Source organism: Anas acuta, chromosome 3 (assembly GCF_963932015.1).
Source record: "Anas acuta chromosome 3, bAnaAcu1.1, whole genome shotgun sequence".
In the NCBI taxonomy this organism is placed as follows: Eukaryota; Metazoa; Chordata; class Aves; order Anseriformes; family Anatidae; genus Anas; species Anas acuta.
In genome coordinates, this window is record NC_088981.1 from 15,686,536 (window position 1) to 15,706,118 (window position 19,583).

General features: G+C 36.6%; 1 protein-coding gene across 42 annotated transcripts in view; it reads left to right on the forward strand.

Moving 5' to 3' along the window:
- The window catches only part of NRXN1 (neurexin 1), a 703,785-nt gene that overhangs the window by 678,032 nt on the left and 6,170 nt on the right, over positions 1-19,583 (forward strand). For 30 of the 42 annotated variants that reach the window (XM_068675787.1, XM_068675785.1, XM_068675784.1 and 27 more), the window contains one exon: positions 9,479-9,566. In XM_068675787.1, coding sequence (XP_068531888.1) covers positions 9,479-9,566 — 88 coding nt within the window. The remainder of the gene's footprint in view (positions 1-9,478; positions 9,567-19,583) is intronic. The other 12 variants (XM_068675788.1, XM_068675805.1, XM_068675827.1 and 9 more) reach the window with 1 other exon arrangement.

Below are 19,583 nucleotides of genomic sequence, written 5' to 3' on the forward strand. Positions count from 1 at the left end.
GCTCCACAGGACATTTGCTTGCCCTGCTAAACTATTAAGCTGTTTCCTCAGTGCTGTCCCTGGTCCTACCAATGTTTTTTGAGTTTTTAGATTAAAAAGTAAGATAAGGAAATGTAGTCAGCTTTTAGTAGGGGAACAAACTGTGTTATATTTTAAAAGGCCACATTTCAAACAGAGGTTAGTGGAAAGCCAATTTTCCTTTCCCTGCTTTGAGTAAGTCCGTGCCACCCAACGATACTTGGGAATAAAATGTAAACAAAGAGCTAATGCTTTGGACGTAGGTAACAAGTGTCTTCTTGAACTCTCAAAAGTTTTAAATTGTAGTCTGAACTATAAAAATCAAGGAAGGAACATGTTGGCAATGGTGCTGTTGCACAACATTCCTCAAGAACAGTAAAACTAGGGTTTAGAGAGGGTTAATGGCAGATGCCTTCTTGCCTCTGACTGACCTTATCTAATTTGCCTTCAATCAAAGACATGCTCAAGTGAATTTGATAGGACTTGCTATGGGTAGGTCAGTGTTAAACAGAAGATCCCATGATACCTGTTTACTGTATCTGTCTCTTGTCTGTGGGACAAGATAAGATGGTTGGTTTATCCAAACAGCCAAAGAATGGCCTGATATTTTATGCAGTTTTCTACATTTCAAAGAAAAAAAAAATAAAATAAAATGCTATTTTGTACTATACGTTTTGAAACAGAATAAGAAAGCTCTTTCAGTCTGTGAATATGAACAGGCACTGCATTTTAGTTCACAGGGAGTATTTCTTGTGAAGGAGTTTTCTTCCCTTCCTCTTTTGAGACGAATAGTAAAATTCCCATGGATTTCAATGGAACAAAATACTTTTATGTGATACAACTTAATAGTCAGGGATACTTGCAGTAAGTAGAACTGGCAGTACTGTAACTGTATAAGAATAAGCATAGTTCAATATAATTACCCTTCTAATTCTGCTGTATGAGAGGGATTTTAGTACTAAGTGGTCGTAGGCTTTTCTGTACATTTAAGTTTGGCTAAGGATGGTCTTATACCATGTGTTGCAATTGAGAAAAAAAAAAGGGGAAGGGGGAGGGGAAGAAAAAAGATGGGGGGGACCTATGTTAGAGACAACAGGCAATATTGACTATTGTTGGAGACAATAGTCAGTTGACAATACACTGGTCAATTAAAAGGAACCCCACTTCCCAAGCAACATCTCAGTCATTTAAAAAGTCTTTAGTAATGCTACGCCTGAGTTTGAGGAGATGAATACATTTTCTCTAACTGGAATACAAATGAACGAGTTTGCTATCACTATAGCAATGTTGTAGTTTCATAAGCACATAGTCTGTAAGACAAAAAGAAAAAAAAAAGAACCTAAAAAAGTCTCCACTGTGTTTTGTGAGTTCAGAATTAATGGAGACCAAATTGTTTACTTCAGCAAAAGAGAAAACTAAAAATAAAATTGTATCAGAAAATACAAGCATAATGCCTAGAAACATTTGTCTTAAACTCAGAGGCAAAATTAATTTCTTGCCTAAGAGAAAATAAACACTTGCATGTCATCAATCACATTCTGTTCCATGTATTTTAGATTTGGTGTAAATTTAAACAAACAAAAAAACATCAAACTTCATTTTTATAGTTATTGTTTTGTAGTGAAGTATGGTGTTTATGAGAGAAGAACATGAATGTCCTGAGGAGAACCTGAGAAAGAAAGCCCAAGTGACTTTTAAAGAGTTCTTAGAATTCCTGTCCCTTGTTCTCAAGCTGTTTCAGTTACCTAGGGAAAGCATGTATGAAAAGTTATATTGAAGAGAAGCACAGCTTCTCATCAGTATGGTCTGTGACAGAAGTACTTGTAATCAGAGAATTAAAATTAGCAAGAAAATTCAGGCAACAGAAATATTACAACATTGCAAATCTAAAAGTTGGATGAGGGAGCAGTAATGTGACTATTCATTCAACCATTCTTCATCCAAGTCATGACTGCTTCAACAAGTGGAACAGTATAAACAATATATGAGGTATTATACAATTAGGTGCCAGTGATTTGTTTGCTGACGTGTTGCATGTCAATATCTACTTTCAAGGACGAAGTTGAAACCTGTGCCATATCTTTTCATCTGTGTTTCCTTCTCCAGTTTGAAATCACTGGGTTAGTCCTTTTTGCAACCTTGTAAAGCTCTCTTGGGGCTTTGGGGGCAGAATGAGCTGTGGGTCAGCCCCCAGGTCCCAAGGGCACGGAGGGAGGTGAGCATCTGTTTGTAACCAACCCCACTCCTGAAGTGAGGGAGTGGGCAGGATGGAGAAAAAATTGCAATGTAGACGTGGTACTGAGTGCATACATTGATTATTAACAGCCAACCACCCCCCTCCAATATCTCCGGCGCAAGGGATAGAGACAGTTTGGTCTTTTTATTGTACCTGTAAGTCTGCATCAATCATAAGCAAGACTATGTCATACAATTTTCAGGAAAGAAGTCTGGCCCATTTTTCTGGCACTGCAAAACAGGTTTAGGGCATTAGCAATGCAAGTGTGGATGATGCTGATGTTGCTTCTCATGCAATACATACCACCAGGTTTTTATGACATGAGTTGGCCTTGATGTTGGCCATATGTGAAAAGTGCACAATTCGCCTTCATTACAGCAATCACTATTTTGAAGCAGTAATCCAAAATTCATGGTAAGCATCAGTTTCTTTTCTTTATAAATACCAAACCCTGTGCCATAACATAAGACTTGGATCTAGTAACGAATCTATAATAAATAAATAAATAATTTCCTCCTGTTGAAAACTCAGAAATGGTAACTCCCATACTCCATACCACTTGTTGCCCTTGCTACTTGTTATGCTTCCAAGAACCATAGCTAATACGGGATCAGCTTGTTTGAAGGGAAGTCCAGAATAGTTCTTGCTATTATGTAGTGAGTGCAGTGTTAAGGATCTCCTTTCAAGTCCTTTAAATATGGCAGAGGTGGCCATCATTAATAATGATGCTCACATTTTCAGTAGTTGCCTAATAAGGATAGAAACAGAGAAGAAAACCAGTTGCTTTAATTTTCTGGACAGCAGCTCCTGGTATGTTTTTATAAAGGGACAAGAAAATAAACATTCATAAATAACATAAATGCATTTTTATTTAATCTACATCTGTGAAACTAACATTATTCATATGGTGCAGGAGGTGAGGGACATGACCTCAAAAGGCCAAATTTTGTTTATTTTTTAATTAGTAATACTTTTTTTTTTTTTAATTGATTCAGAGTGCTGCCTGGCTAGCTTTCCACATAAAAAAAATAAAATAATAAATGACAAAGCAGCTTTGCGAGTACATATCTTGCAAAAAAATATTAGAAATATTAGCATTTTAATGTCCAAGTCCAGAAATTACTTTTTTTTTTTTTCAGCAGCATGACACTGAGAGAATCCACACACTTCCTTGATGTGTGTGGATGAGCAGTAATTGATGCACATGTACTTGTTTAACCTATAGCAGGTTAAATACAAATTTAAAGGCAATTCTCCAAATGACATGTCATTTAAGAGATGATATTGTTCCTAGATCACTGTAGTATCTTTCCCAGCAAATTGCCTTGTGCACTAGGAGTTTATTAACACCAGGGAGAAGCTAGCTGAAGAGTACTACTGATTAATGTGACGTATTTGAGTTTCTTACTACAACTGTCTCAACAACCAGACATACAAATCTGCTCCATACACAGCAAATTAAATTTATATTACATAGCCTTGGCTAGAAAATTGTGTAGCTAATTTAGTCCCAAAAACAAAATTTGATTTTTTTCCACATGAATGCTTTTGTGATTTTTCATACCCTGTTGGTTTCTGCCATTGGTTTAGGTTATTTTAATCCTTCCTTTAAAAGAAAAAAATGGGGGAAAAAAAGGAATATGTGGATATATATATATGAGATTTTAAATTTTTTTTAGGAACATCCCTCGCTGCCTCAGAAATTAATATGTCCAATGCATGAGTACAAAATGACTTTTCCAAGCTCCCTTCTGTAAATATGACATGAACCATATTTTTTAATAAAAGTTTGCCACAGCTAATTAAGAATATAGAGGTGTGTATCTGTTGTTTTTTCCTTTGTTTGTGCTGTGGCTCTAGCTACATACCATTCTACTTAGCTGAAGCACACCTCTGCATATAAATGTCAGTGGTAGCTGATTCTCCCTGAACTAAACAGCAAGTATTTGAATAAACTTTTTCAGGAGGAAAAAAGAAGTAATTTAAGCAAAGCTGGTAACCAAGAACTGGGGGACAGGAGAGGAGAACTGGATGTTTAATTTCCTAGTCCTGCATCTGAAATATGTTTTTAGATAGTCATTTATCAACAGTCATTAATTAATTTACCCATTAAACCTCACATAATTTGTCTGTTTATATGAACTACATATCCACCCCCTTGTACCACCTAGTTCCTCTTTACTATCTTGGTCTTACCATTAATTTCTCACTTCCATGGTCCATGCTCCCATCCCTTCCCCACTAAGCTTTCAGTGCTACCTGATTCATCCCACAATGTTTGGGCTGCCATCACCTCCTCACACTGCTCTAAGTATGGCCGGTTTCCTCCAAGAAGCCTCTTTGGGCAATGCTCTTCAGGCACCATCTGTTCACAGTATCTCCTTGGCCAGGCTTCTGCCTGGCTGTTTCTGTCTCCTTTCTTCCTGACCACCCTGCTGTTTTGGAGAGTCATTTTGGAGAATCTGCTAGCGAGGTACACTGCTAACCTGTATCACTGCTGAAGCTTACACAGGACAAGGACAAGGACACAGTAGCGTCCTTGCCCAGGCCTTCTCTTCCTCTGCACTCACTTGTTGCATCTGCCCCTAAATTAAACAGTAAACTCAGAGCAGAGCCTTTTCCTTCCTGCTCCTTTTAGCACCATGCACAACGGTGCCTGGCTGATGTCAATAAGTGCCCCAGCTGTACAAATAAATAAGAATAGATTTGATTACATAGCTGAAGTTCTAATCCAAAAATAATTTAAACAGTATTCACAAGTGGTTATGCTGTCTATAATTCATATATAATAATTTAGGACTACCAGTTTTTAACTATCGTGTAATTTCAATTTACTTGCAGTTCTCATGGGATAAAGTATATTATTGAATAAGAAAGGAATAAACTATATTCAGGGTAGCTGTAGGGTGCTATGCTTTAAAAGAAAGCTGGTGGATTTCTAGGAGAAAATATGCAGGATCCATTATACTGTTAATGAATGCATGATTCAGATTGGCGATTTAATTTTTAGATCGCATTTCTCTGGTACTGGCAGGTTTAACAGGCTTCATACATAAAAACTGAACAAGATAGCATATATTTACACCAACATGCAAATACTGAATAATAAAAAAATAAGTTTCTTGTATTGTTTATTCACTTGCAATTTATTTATTTATTTTAGTGATGTAGCATGCAAAGGGCACAACTGCAGTTTCTGGTACCACTACTGAACCTGTGGTTGTTGCCTTTGAGGCAGCTTGGTATGTATCCACAGCTACAGCCTTTCACCTCTATGTAAGCCATGACTACATGCATAATTTTTTTATTTGGCCAGGAGCTTTCTTGAAATATTCAGCATTTCCTTCCTCAGACAGGGTGGCAGATTGGTGATATTTTCAACTCCCTTGGCTAAGAGACAAATCCTGCACTCCTTATTTTTTGCTAAGAGACCTGACTGATGTAAGATTTATTCCTGCAGGGACCACAACCATGAATGATTATCAGAAAACACTTTGTGTAGTAACTTGTAGCTTTAGAAAATGTGATTTTTATCCATTTTTTATATTGGCACATTAATTGTAAGCTTTTCCTATCATCCTTTTTTTTTGAAATGTGAACAGATGTCCAACTTTTTAAGAAGCCATGTATTACAGTGGGCTGCATTTCAAGTCATAGAGCCACAGCCACAGAATGAATCTGAAATGCTCTGAAAATACACAAAGAAAAGAAGATAGAATCAAAAAAAAAAAAATCCAGCTTGGCCTTCCATTTGTGCACCAGCTATTTTATTTATTTATTTATTTTCAATCTCACAACTAGATTATCACTTCTTAAAGGAATTTGAAAAAAACTCTCCCATGAGACATTCTAATCCAATCTTGTATTATGACAATACCAGTTGGATCTCACCCTATTAGTCACTTGCTGTAAATAAGGGATTTTCCACTGACTTTTAACTCCTCAATTAATGAGAATTATTGGAACTGTGTCCTGGAAATTAGCCATAGAGCTAGCAACAATTGCAATTTGCTTAGGAAAACTGTTTTATTTTAAATCTTCCCATCCAAATTAAAAAGCATGAAGAATATATAATGTGCAGTAAATAAAACATATTACTCTGACTTGCATTATTTTTCTATACCCCTTGGCTGCATGATACCCTTAGGTCTAAATCCTTCTTTCTGTTTGTGCAAGTTACTGTCAGTCAAAGCTCTTATGGAGAAAGCGGTCTGGTAGCTAGCCCATAATATTTCTGTAACTTATGTATTCTTTATATTCTCTAGTGTTTCAGTGAATTCTTAATCCCATTTTAATTTGTGTTAAGCCGTCTAATGACTTTTATGTGTAGTTTAGTCACCAGCATCTCGGTTCCCTTTTGTTCATTTGCCTTTATTCTGGGGAAAATAAATAAATAAATAAATTTAAAAAAAAAAAAAAGAAAAGAAAAAAAATCACATGATCTTATCCCTTCTCTTCTTATTCAAATAATGATAATTGTTTTATTGTTTGCAACAAAATCAATTTTTATGTCTAGTATTGACTTTGAAACATATCTTATTTCACTCAGAGACGTGAATCAGGTCTTTCTTGGTATGCAATATTCAGACTTACTTAAGGAGATACACATCTTTTTATCCATAATGTACATACACTTTTATCTGTCAAGAACATCCCTTTGTTCTTGTAGAAGCGTGCACACTCTGTCCATAGATAACATTGGAATTAGTGTCACTTTACAAAGACAGTTTTGACCTCTCTTTTATAAGTAACTGAAGGAAGTATCTTTCACATGTTAACATACTCAAAGCATATGATGTTCCTGTAGTTATTTTCTGGTAATTTTGAATGCAGTGCAAACTGAACAAATATAGTTAATTTATGTAAACTCTAACTATACTATCCTATATAAAGAATAACTAGAGACACTGCAGTCATTCTATAACTCTTTCTGGTCATTTCACCTCAATTGGCTTAAGTTGCAAGGGTCACAGACTTACGCATCAATGAATGTACCAAAGCAGCCTTACACAAAATTCCCGTTAGACCAGTAGACATTAAAGAAAATCATTTACTGCTGTGACTGTTAGGTACGTGTATGATGCTTTCTTTGTAATGGTACTTGCATAAAATAGTACCATCTCCATTGTTATGGCAGAAGGAAAAATATGACACTGATTTTGCTGACAAAATTGAAATCGTTTTTTAGATGCATTGCACTTTTTCATGTTTTATTATTATAAGTGGCTTTTAAAGTATAGAGTTAACTTTTTATGTGCAGGCTTTATTAGCTGGTTACCTGAATTTTTCTTTTTTATTTGTACTTCAGAAAAAAACACAAGCAGAGGTTGATTTTTAAATAGATATTGATTTTTAAGCTTAAATGGTTGTCTTTTGGGGGAAGGAAATGGACATTAGAAATTCAAGATGTTTGCAGCTGACTTCTGTTATATCAGTTTTTCTACTTGCAAGAAAGAATGGACAACTAGAAAACATATTTTGTTTAAACTATCATTTCCAAATCTGCCAGCTTACTTTGGCAGCCTTACAGATTTACAGAGTGGCCTTTCCTAGTTATAAATCTTCCCAACTATAAGGAAAGGTGATTTTTGTGAGTATGGCATTGAACTGTAACAAAACATAGCTGTTGTCTATAGCCGTTTTGATTACCTTCAGCAAGTTATTTCATTATATTATGCTTCAGTTTTCTACCTGTAAAATACAATATTATTATAACAGGCTTTGCTTTGCTGTATTTCACATACTAATGAATGTTTTTCTGTATCACTTTCCCACCCCACAGAAATGCTGAAAGCATGTGTTCGTTAATATTCTTGAAGCATGACAAAGAAAAGCCTATTAGTGTAATGTGCTTTGCTTTAAAACTTCAGTTAGAAGAATAATAATAAACAACATTGTTTAAGCTTTGGCCATAATGTTTAGAAATATAATATTCACATGTTCAGACTTAAACTGATGAGGTAAAACTTTGAGGTACTCTAGGTCTTTCTCCTATACGCATGCAAACAAACATCTAAAAATGTTATTTCACATTGAGCAAAATGATTTGTATATCCCTGTTGGAATACATATCAAACAGGAAATCAAGAATGGCTCTTTGCCATCTATATCCTTAGCCACATGTTTCAGTGTCACGTCTTCCTATTCCCTCTGTGTATTTCTATCAGTGAGGTGAAGGGAAGCTTGAAATGGGCAGTTATGAAATATCTTGCCCATAGGAAAAGCTTCTTCTTAACCTCATTAGTAATTGCGTGAGAAATGATCAGGGGTATGACAGTTTATATTTCCCTGCTATTATTTCCCCTAATAACTGTAGATGTTCTTATTATATTTCTAAATGCCTGTTCTCAGAGGTGACTTGAGCAAGAGGTATTTCATTTTATCAGGTTCAGATTGATTGCCTCTGTGTTGCGTTGAATATGTTCTTGTTCTTGCACTATAAGAAAAAGTAGATAGAAATCCCCAGTTTCTTTTCTATACAGTGCTCCAGGTTGTATCATTTGTCTCTTTTGTCTTGATTTATTTGTTTATTTTTATTTTTTGTACAAAGAACTGTCCAAGCTAATTTTGGACAGAAGCACTCTGACCTCAACACATGGGCAACACATCATTTATTCAAGACAACAGAATGCTTTAACTGGTACTTTCTAGCACTGCATGTATTTACTACAGGTTTTTTTCCTTGACTTTCTTTTCATTGAATAGAGGTTTTAACTTAATGACAGTTTGGTTTACTTCTTTTCCTTTTTTTTTTTTTTTTTTTTTGCCTCTGTATCTGAGAAAGCAAGTGCAATCAATGGAGAAAACATCACTACATTTCTGATAGTTTTAACAGCTGCAGGCAGTTCAATATTTTGACCTGGATTTTAATGCTCTTAGTGTTTTCAGTAATATCCTAGTAGAGACACTGGAGATAAGAAAGACCAGCAGCCACAATATACATATTCTGTCCTTCTGCTTTCTGTTGTTTTACCAAAAAAAAAAAATAATAAAATACTATGTTTAAGAGCTTGCAACAGATATCTAACACAGTTCCTTTAAAAACTGACAAGTGCAAATTGAAAAGCGAAGTCCCATTAACAGAGAGTTGGAGTGTCACTGTGCCATTAAATATTAAGTCTGGAATGCTCTGGGCTTTGCATAAATCCAAGGAAAGCCAGTGAGAATCTTAGAACATGTTAAGTCAATTAAAATATACCTATTTGACTTTTATTTTCTTCACAGACCACAGATGACATCCTGGTGGCCTCAGCTGAATGTCCCAGTGATGACGAGGACATCGATCCCTGTGAGCCGAGCTCAGGTGGGTTAGGTTAGTCAACTTTTTTACTACTTTATTTCATATTTGCATGCTCCCATCCCACAGAAATTTGGAGGGACAGTCTTTTCTTATATAGTGTGGATATGGTGAATCTGGGCCTTTATACACATGGCAGTGTCAGTGGAGAAGGACAGTTTGCCGTATATTTGTCAGAGACAATGGCTGAGAAGGCATTTTTGGTAGTCATGATCTGAGCAGGGTTATAGCTTACCAGAGGACCTAAGGCTGGACTCGGACAGGCAGTCTGTAACTCTGTTGTCATGGTAGAGACACCTTCGTTTAGCAGAAAGATGTTGCAATTGTTAATGCTTAGTACTTGATAATAAAAGAATTAAGAAGTTAGTACTTAATAATAAAAGAATTAAGATAGATTTATCGTGTACTAACATATTTAGTTAAAGTAGATATCAGTGAAATTTGAGACTGGGCAGTATATTAATGCAAATAATAACTAAGACCCTGAGTTGATATTATAGACTCAAGTTATTATATATAGACTCAAGTGGGGGCAGGGGCTATTTCTATATAGCCTTAAGACAAAGAAAATTTTGGTTCGAATGCAGATGTGTGAGTTCTTTTATTAGGTGTGACACACCTAATAAAATCATGGAAATATTATTTATTTAAATTTAAGTGAAAGAGAAGTATATGACTTCTCTCAATTTTTGATTGACCTTCAGGGTGTCATTAGAGCTCTTCCAGGAACCAAGATATTTATGGGTTTGATGAGAATATTTTGGAGTCAAGTTTTTTATCCTTTCCAGTAAAAAGGTTTCAGAGTGTTTTCCAAACTGCCACAAGATGCAATGAACATTCTTACACCTGAGTAGCACCAGATACACCCACCTTACACATTTCTTGCATCTCTCAGGAAGATGTTTCATTCACAGAAGTCCCAGACATCATGAGCTAGATATTTGGGAACTGTGATGACAATTCATTTTTTGAAAGCTTGGCAATTAATTTCCAAGATTTTTTTTCTGTTTTTTCTTTATTTTCAAATTCTTGAGTTCAATAAGATTATGTCTTTTCCTGTATATGTCATTGCAGTAGCTCATATGGTTCTGAGCTCATCCAAGCTAATTGTGTTCTAGCTTTAGATAACTCAAGCCCTGCTGTTCAATAGATACATTTACATTTGGCTGTGGGAGGGGTGTAATGATGTTATCATTTCTGACCAAACTGGAGTCTAGAGGGGAATGTGAATATTAGTCTTCCTGCAAAGCCTTGCCATTAGCTTTCCTGTTTTAGTGTACCATTCATCACCCAGCTACGTTTCTCATTTTTGTTTATTTGAGAACGGTTTTATTGTTTCATTTCTTGGATCCCAACTGCTACTGCTTTTTTTTTTTTTTTTAAAAAAAAGTATGGATTGGCACAAAAATTATGTTCTCCATAAACACAATTGTCTGGATCATTTTATCTGTCATTCTTCACATCAAAATGTCACTTGTCCTCCCACTCTCAACTCTTAAAAGCTATTAATTTGCCTCCCTCTTCAATGGCCTTGTCCTTTTCTCATATTTAAAACAACACGAACCAAAAGGGTTGGTGAAGTCATAAGTTCTTGCATATCTGTCTCCCTGTAAGCTGTTTTAGTCTTATTCACTTAGTCTTAAAAATAAGCTTTCTTAATAAATAGTCCCATAGCAGTAAGACACTGCACCATCTGAATAATACTGCAGTCTCCATGCTCTCCTAATAGGCTGGAACTTAAGCGAGGAAAACATAATATTGTTGACAGTGACAGATTATTTCTTTTTCTTTTCATTTGGGATGGGAGATGAAAAAGGATATGTCCCTCCATTTAAATTCTTCACATGGATCAGTTTAGCTTTTCCCCCTTAAACCTTTTCAGAAACCAGTTGCCTCCCCATAACCATTCCTTCGTCTTCTCGCTGATATTGGTGAAGCTCGTGTTTCCTAACAGAGACTTCTAGAAGGCCAAATCTTTAATTTTATTATTACATTTTCATTTGAAAGGCCATAGAGTGAGATTCCTTTAGATTTCTGCTCTTCCTGCTTGATGGTCATTCAGGGAAGGGATCTGCCCCAGTACAAGAGACGATGCAGCATACTCATGCAGCACACTCATTGCTCCCAGGTCAATGTTTTCTAGCAAGAATACGTTTACGGGATGGCCAGAGCCCATTCATTTTTACTGGTAGAGCCATAAGTGTACATTTACATGAGGATTGCCCAAAATATATTTCTAAACCAAGATCTCCACTCAGAAGGAAACCCTATTCAACAAACCATTTGAATATGGTAGATCTATAAATCATAGAAATTAGCTATCACTAATTAGCTAAATTGTACTGATTAACAAGATTTATGCTTAAAATAGGGCTTCTTTTCTAGGATAAATACAGTTTGTATTGGCTAACAAGTCTTGGTCTGCCACCACAAGCTTTGCTTTCTGTGCATCCATCTTCCGAAGAACAAAGGGAAAGATGCAATTTGCAACAAATTTCATATGGGAAATGAAAACGTAGACCAGACTGGGAGCTGCTAAGCAGCAATCCCATCAACTTGTCTGGAACATAAAGTCACAAAAATTATAATTGCAGATTTCATTGTGACTGCTTAACATGCCATAATTGGATGAAGTCATAACAAATTTATTAGCATGCGAAACTTAGTCAACATACTTTGCATTATGTTTTGTGTAGTTGCTTTCGTAGTCTCCTCACCTTCCCTTTCCTACTCCAAATACTAATAGCAATGCTAAAAATAATATTAACAGTTTGTTTCCTCAGCTTCATGTCATAGAGGAAATAATAAAGCTTCTTCATTTTGTAGACAAGTTATGAAAATTACTAGTGGAAACCGGTCCAATAAAAAGACAGCCTGGGATGTTTTACTGATTTTATCTGAAGAGCTATAAAACTGCGGGTGGACAAACTGCCATTCTGCATGTTCGGAGTGCTGTTCCAGCCTTTCCTGAGTTCTGTACAGAACTCTGATTTCTGCTGAGTTGCAGTGAGCATGTGTACTACACTGCTTAATTGCTCCAGCTATACCGGCTGGTATTTTATTTGTCAGCTATTATCTAGTCTCTTTTGTGGCTATGGAAATGTTTCAAAATGCAGAAATCCAAATTGGCCTACATTAAGTGAAGTTATGGAGTTTAAAGGCAAGGAAATCTGGACTGTGGAATAAATCTTACAGGTTTTAGCATGCACACAAACAGTGCTTTTTTTTTTTTTTTTTTTTCCCTGCAAATTAGTTAAATCCTTCTCAAACTCAGGAGTCAACCAAGTTTTAAGTTAGAATTTAGCTTGAAAAATCTGTCCAGATGGCCGTGGCAGAAGTGGGATGGGTAGAGGATTTGGCACTCAAAGAACATAGCCAGCATTTATATGGTATCTGCTAGCCTTGAAAGCATTAGCAGACAACCTTCAAAGTGAACGGATAGTGTTTTAGTAACCAAACTACTTGTCAGGTTCAGACAAGGGTCTCTTTACCAACAGAATCTCGTGTGTTGCAACCAAAATAAATACTTTGTCGTCTCTTAATCTATATTTGCCTGTCTGGCAACTCTTGGGTTCTACTTCCCAGGGCAGTGTTTGATTGGTGTCAGATCTTGTCCTGTACTTGTTCTATAGGGAAACAGGGCAATAATAGGATAAATTTCAGTGCTGTATACTAACTGGTGTATTAGGTACCTGTCTTAGCCTTGATTCTTGATCTGGAGAGAGTAATGGGATTAGATATTTTCCCATGTTATTATGTAAGAACCAACAGTATAGATACAGACTGATCTTTGAGCATGTATTGATTTCCTATACCCTGGCTTGGCATATTACATTGCAGACAACGATTGGCAATGTTCAGAAATCTGCAAAGCATCAGTACAGCCAAGAGACAGGAGACAAGTCACTACTTTTGATGTTTCTTACAGTACATTGTAGAGACTGTTGTTCACTATTCTGGGGAAGGCTTTTTCCTTTAAGCAGAATATTACAGGATTTTGCATGCAAACTGCTTCCTGCATGCGTATGTCCCCCTGCTGTGTTATGACATGCATTGGACAGATGGAGATGGCTAGGAACCATACAGTTCTCAAACACTTTCTGATGGTTTAGGTTTAGTCCCTGAATTAATACCTATTTTTTCTAATGAGCAGAGCTGTGAAATATGGCTTATTTCTAGAAGTTTTCTTTTTCTGACAGAAATTACTGTACTGTATTACTTGTGCAACTACACTTCATTGAATCTGTTGTGCAAGGACCTGAAAAAAAAAATACAGTTAGTTCACAGGGCAACTGTGATCATTATGGCTTGAGACAAAAAGGGAATATCTGTGCCTCATTCCAATTATCCTGTAGTTTTATATGTATTTTCAGTATTAGAAAGATCATTGGGTTGCCTTGACTCAGCTTCTTTAAATGCTTAGCTGAAATACATAAAGATGTGTCTGCATGAACTGCTATAGAGTGAAAATTACGTGGTTTTATTTGCAAACTTCTCAAATGTTAGAATTGGGAAAGAGTGGCACTTACAACATGCATATAGCATGTAGAATAAAGGAACTGACAGACTTCAAATATACATTAATTTTCCTGTAAGTGAAGTTAAAATAATTGTTAGGTTTAATTAATTTTATAAATCAGAAGCCCCCACCCAAATCTTCAGAAAGCAAATGTAGCACTTTCCCAAATGTTTTTATTGTGAAATGAACCTTTTTTTTTTTTTTTTTTTGACAACAGTCTTAGGTCTTCCTGTCTGTCACTGCAAATTACACGTATGGCATTTTTCATCAGAATTTGATCAGAAAGATGTATTTTTTTAATTATCTAAGTAAATTAGGTTAAAAATGATGATTAATTGGTTGTATCAACAGTGATCTCTACTCTTTGTCAGCCATATCATTGAAACATAAGTACACTGACTAAACTTGTAGCTCTCTAGCCAGTCCTAGCTTTCCTAGCCAGTATACGTTGGGAGCTGCTGAAAACAATGGCACATGCTGAAAGGGGGGGGGGTCTTTAATTCTCATAAATATTTTTTCAATAATTTAGAGAATTCTAATTTCTCAAATGGATTCTCTGTAATTTTGGTGGTTGTCTACACGTTCATACTCTCATACATCGTTCCTTTGTGTATCCTGATCTACTACAGGGGATTTATGAACAAAATAAAATTATTTTAAACTTTGTTTTTAAAGCACACTTTAAGGCAGGATGCAGCTGTTGCTCGCTATACATTCCTTGCTGAACATATTCAATTCAAAGAAAGTTTTAATACAAAGCCTAGAGATGACATCTCTAATCTAAAGCTAATGCTTTCCAAGATGTATTAATTGCAGTCATAGTGATATGAACATATCAGAATTTAAAATATGGATGGAAATTAGAGGCTGACTTTTTTTTCTTGAGCCTTAATGGTTTTCTATCAGTGTAATATCAGTGACTCTATGAGTGGTGAGAAATATCGACACCATTTCTGTAAATCAGACAAAGCTCTGTACTAATTTATAGCAAACCTTATCCACTGGTGCACAACTGATGAACAGAGTTTCTTGTGTATAAAGTTTAAGAGTGCATTCATATTCCACTTAATTCTTGCTAAAGTTGAAGATTTTCATTTCTATAATATGTATATGAATTGTAAACATTCACAGTGTAAATACTGGGATTGTTATTTGTATGGCAGTACCTAAAGCCATATTTCAGGTGTATGCATACAACATGAAAAGATAGTTCAGAGAAATGTATGAATTGATAATTATTTGTATTGCTATTATGTGCTCATTCATTTGGAGTTAGACATCTCTACAGCACAGATGAAAACAGATGGTAATGTTTCTAGTAGTTCAATGAAACTTAATTATTTTCTAAACAATCATTCATGAAAAATGGGCACATTACTTAGTGTTCCTGGTGGGGTAGCACACGTTACTTTTCATTCTTTTAAAGATGTAAAACACTGTTTGTGACTCAATTCTGAAGGTATTTACACACAAAGCTGAAGCAAATGATCCTGTTTGATAGGATATCCGGACTGGTATATGAATTCAGAGAAGCAAACCAGGCACTTAACATCACTAATTCACAAATGCCTATGTGTGTCATATCCATTGACCTCAGTGGAACTTCCTTGATTTTTCAGTGCTCGTCTAGATCATGGACAACAAAATGTGTAGCAAGTGAATATAGTGTCCTTTTATTTAGGTGTAGAAATGATATTTTAGTCCAAGGCAAGCATACAGTCCCTGCAGGAGATAGTCAGAAAGTGAATAGCAAGCGTGTCAGAGCTAAGTATCACAGTTCTGTGGGCGACGCTGGAGGAGTGCAGATTTTTACTCTCATTCAGCACAAACAGAGGTGGAGGAATATAGTCTTATTGCATTGCTGGAGTTACCTGGGGAATATGCTTTGTGTCACAATCCATTCAGTATTCTTTCTCTCTTATTTTCTCTCTACCTTGCCACATAGATATGCATAAACTCTTGGAAACTTATCTTCCTCAATTTCCTTAGAAAAATTTACAGAAAACACTGTTGCTAGCATATAAGCTGTAGCTTGACCTGTTCTTTTTGCTACTCTCAGGTAAAGAACCTGGCCTTACAGACTATTCCAGCATTAACTGGAGAGGGAGATGTGTCCAGAATGACTCCAAAGAGAGAAATAAATCAAGCAAATCAGAATATTACTGAATAAAGCATTGCATAGACAGAAGGAATTTGTTAACAGCTAATGCAGTGGCTTTGTTAGTCACACACAACAACAACAAAAAAAAATAATAAAAATAAAAATTGGATTCATCACTGTGTTCTTTTAGACAAAGCAGTCCTGATTTTAAAGACTGATATTCAAGATTTTCAGTTACACAAAAATTGTATCCCAGTGTTCTGTACATGTATCCTAATGTATGAAAAGTAGTTTGTGGAAGTTTTAAATCTATAAGGATTGTTAGTTTTTAGCCACAGAAATCAGGGCATGCTTTCATGGCATTCACTGTGAGATGTTCCTGCAATTTAAACAAAAAAAATACATCACAAGATGTTGGCCTTTCTGAACTGATCCTATGTGGGCTTCCCACAGGCAGCAGCTCTCCAAGACCTGCTGCCACACGGCTCCATACCATGGGGTCCATCCCCCAAGAGCAAGCTGCTCCAGCACAGTTTCCCCACAGGCGGCAGCTCCCCCCAGACCTCCTGCTCCTGCATGGGCTCCTCTCCAAGGGCTGCAGCTCTGGCCTGGGGCCTGCTCCTGCGGGGGCTCTCCATGGTCCACAGCCTCCTCCAGGCCACATCCACCTGCTCCACCGGGGCCTTCTCCACAGGCTGCAGCGTGGAGATCTGCTCCATGTGGGACCCATGGGCTGCAGGGGGACACCCTGCTCCACCAGAGGCCTCTCCACAGGCCGCAGGGGAACTACTGCTGCCTGCCTGGAGCACCTCTTGCCCTCCTGCTACACTGACCTTGGGGGCTGCAGGGCTGCTTCTTGCTCTTCTCTCCCAGCTGCTGTAGCATAGCTCTCCCAGAGGCCCAACCAACATTGCTCAGTGGCTTAGCTCTGGCCAGCAATAGGTCCATTTTGGAGCTGTCTGGAGCTGGCTCTGATTTGACATGGGGCAGCTTCTGGGCTCTGCTCACAGAGGCCACCCCCGCAGTCCCCCTACTACCAAAACCTTGCTATGTAAACTCAATACAGTAATGCATATGCATTGAATTTACCTCTATGTGGAAAGATGTTTTCCTCAGGTTTTTTATCATCGTTGTCTTTATGAACGTTAGAAGAAAAATAATATTTTACAAATAGGCTTATAGATAAAACACTGGTCTGAATTAACATTATATTGCTCAGTTTCTATGCCAAAGCTTCCTCTTATACCAAGTTTGAACAAAGCAATATTAAAAATCAGGTCCTTAACATTCTATAGGAAATTTGCTTTACCTCTAATACTGTTTGGAGGAAGGACTAGATAGATGGGAATCTGAGGCAGCCATCCCTAGCAAACAGAGAAAATACAATTTTGCTAAGGAAGTGGGAATGCTGACAGTACTGCATGCATGATAGTGGGTCAGAGGCCAGAGCATCATGTGTCTGAGTTAAATGACACTGGGCACTCACTCTGTTCATAAGCTTTTTTGCAGCTTATTTTTTTCTGCATTCTAACTGGGAACTCACAAGTGTTTAAGCAGAACTCTATGCTTCTAGCTAACCATTTGCAGTACCTGATAAATTCAATTAATATGGTGTTACAAAGTAGTTGGTGTATACCAGCTGCAGCTTATCAACTAATTACCATGTTAACAGACTGCTGGCAGCGAAGACTGTTGCTTACCCCACTACCAGACAACAGAGATAAGGATGAACAGTACTTTTTGCTGGTGTTTTCTAGCAATCAGTGCAGAGTGAATTTTCATTATCTCTTGCATAAATAGTAGTAGGACCATAGCTGCTAATTTTCAGCTATTTGCAAAGACCTAATTTAAACCTCTGCATAAACATTGCATTTTTTAGTGTGTCATTTGACAGCCTACAAAGTAGCAGGTGAATCCTGACAAGTTTGAGAAGTAGGTATTCTCTAAGGGTATTGTTCATAAATGGAAGCAGAGAAAATTCAAGGCAAAAATAACCTGTAATGAAGATGAATGGACCCAGAATAGTCTAACCTTAGGCTATTCCAATCTAACTATCTAAAGACTTGAATGAAACCTTGTTCTGCTGTGTTGACATACCATTCTGGCCTATAGGTTTCAAAACCTGCACTTTTCCTAAGGTTAAGAACTGTAGTCTAGATATAAGACTTGGATAGTTTTAATGAAAACTGGTTTAAACAGTAGTAAAGGGTATTGTGAACATACCCTTTAAAATCTTACGGAAAAGGGATCATGGAAAAGTAAGATGGAAGAAGTGAGAACATTCAGGGAATCACCCATGTTTGCAAAGATGAATGCGGGTATATGCATCTATAGATCACTTCATGAGCAAGAATCGTTCCTTGATCTGTAGGTCAAGCCATCAGATTCCTCATTCTTTACAATGACATTTTGGTGTTCCCTTGCAGAAAATTGATTCCTAATTTAGGTGGTAAGTTTTGTTTTGTTTTGTTTTCTTTATTTTTTAATGAAATTATAGGAAAAATAGTAAGCAATGAAGCCTCGGTCCTCCAAAGGACCTGCTGTCCTCCTCAACAGCAAAGCTTTCACTTAATTCAGTGGGGCCCAAATGTAATTGTCACTAACCCCACAAGTTTTTGGTTCAGTGAAGATGATCTAACAGTTAGCTGCTACCAAAAATGTGTTCCCAGTGCCCTTGCCCTTTTGTGTTTTTTTTTTTTTTTTTTTGTAGTAACATGGGTGGGTGTTCATCTGACACTTCAGGGAGCTAGAGCTGCAGGCAACTAACATACTGGTTTAGTTGTCTTAACTGAGTTGCCACAATTGGAATTGCTTAGCTCAAGCTTGAAAATATGTTATCAGTAGTAGTATATTATTTTTGTTTAGTCTTCCTTATTTTATTTGCAAGAACATTTTTTTCCCATTTAGGAATACTTCAATTCAAAATCTAGACCACCCACTGACTCTGCTGATCAGTCAAAATTTCTGAAGCAAAGTAACAAATTACCAGAGATTCCCCAGAACACACACAGAAACAGGATAAATTACTTAATTTGGAAAAGAAAGAAGCAGAGATGCAAAGATGAATGTCACATGTAGGAGTGGGGAAAAGTAGGACTGACAGCTGAACTGGTAAAAGGAGAAAGCATCCATATTGAAAGGGAAGGAATGCTAAAAGAGGAGCAATACAACTGAAAATGTTAACAAAAAAAAAAATCATAGAAAGAGCACAGAGATGAAGACTGCTAAATATGTGAAGTGATATATTGGTTCAAATCTTCCATTTTGGCTAAAATTAAATTCAATTTTGCAGAAAATGTTTTCACAAAAGCTTTTTATTAAACTATGAAATGTTCCCCTCTGCTCTGCAGATTATATTAACTTATAAAATCCATTGATTTGGCATGGTCCATCAATTGCTACTGTGCCAACT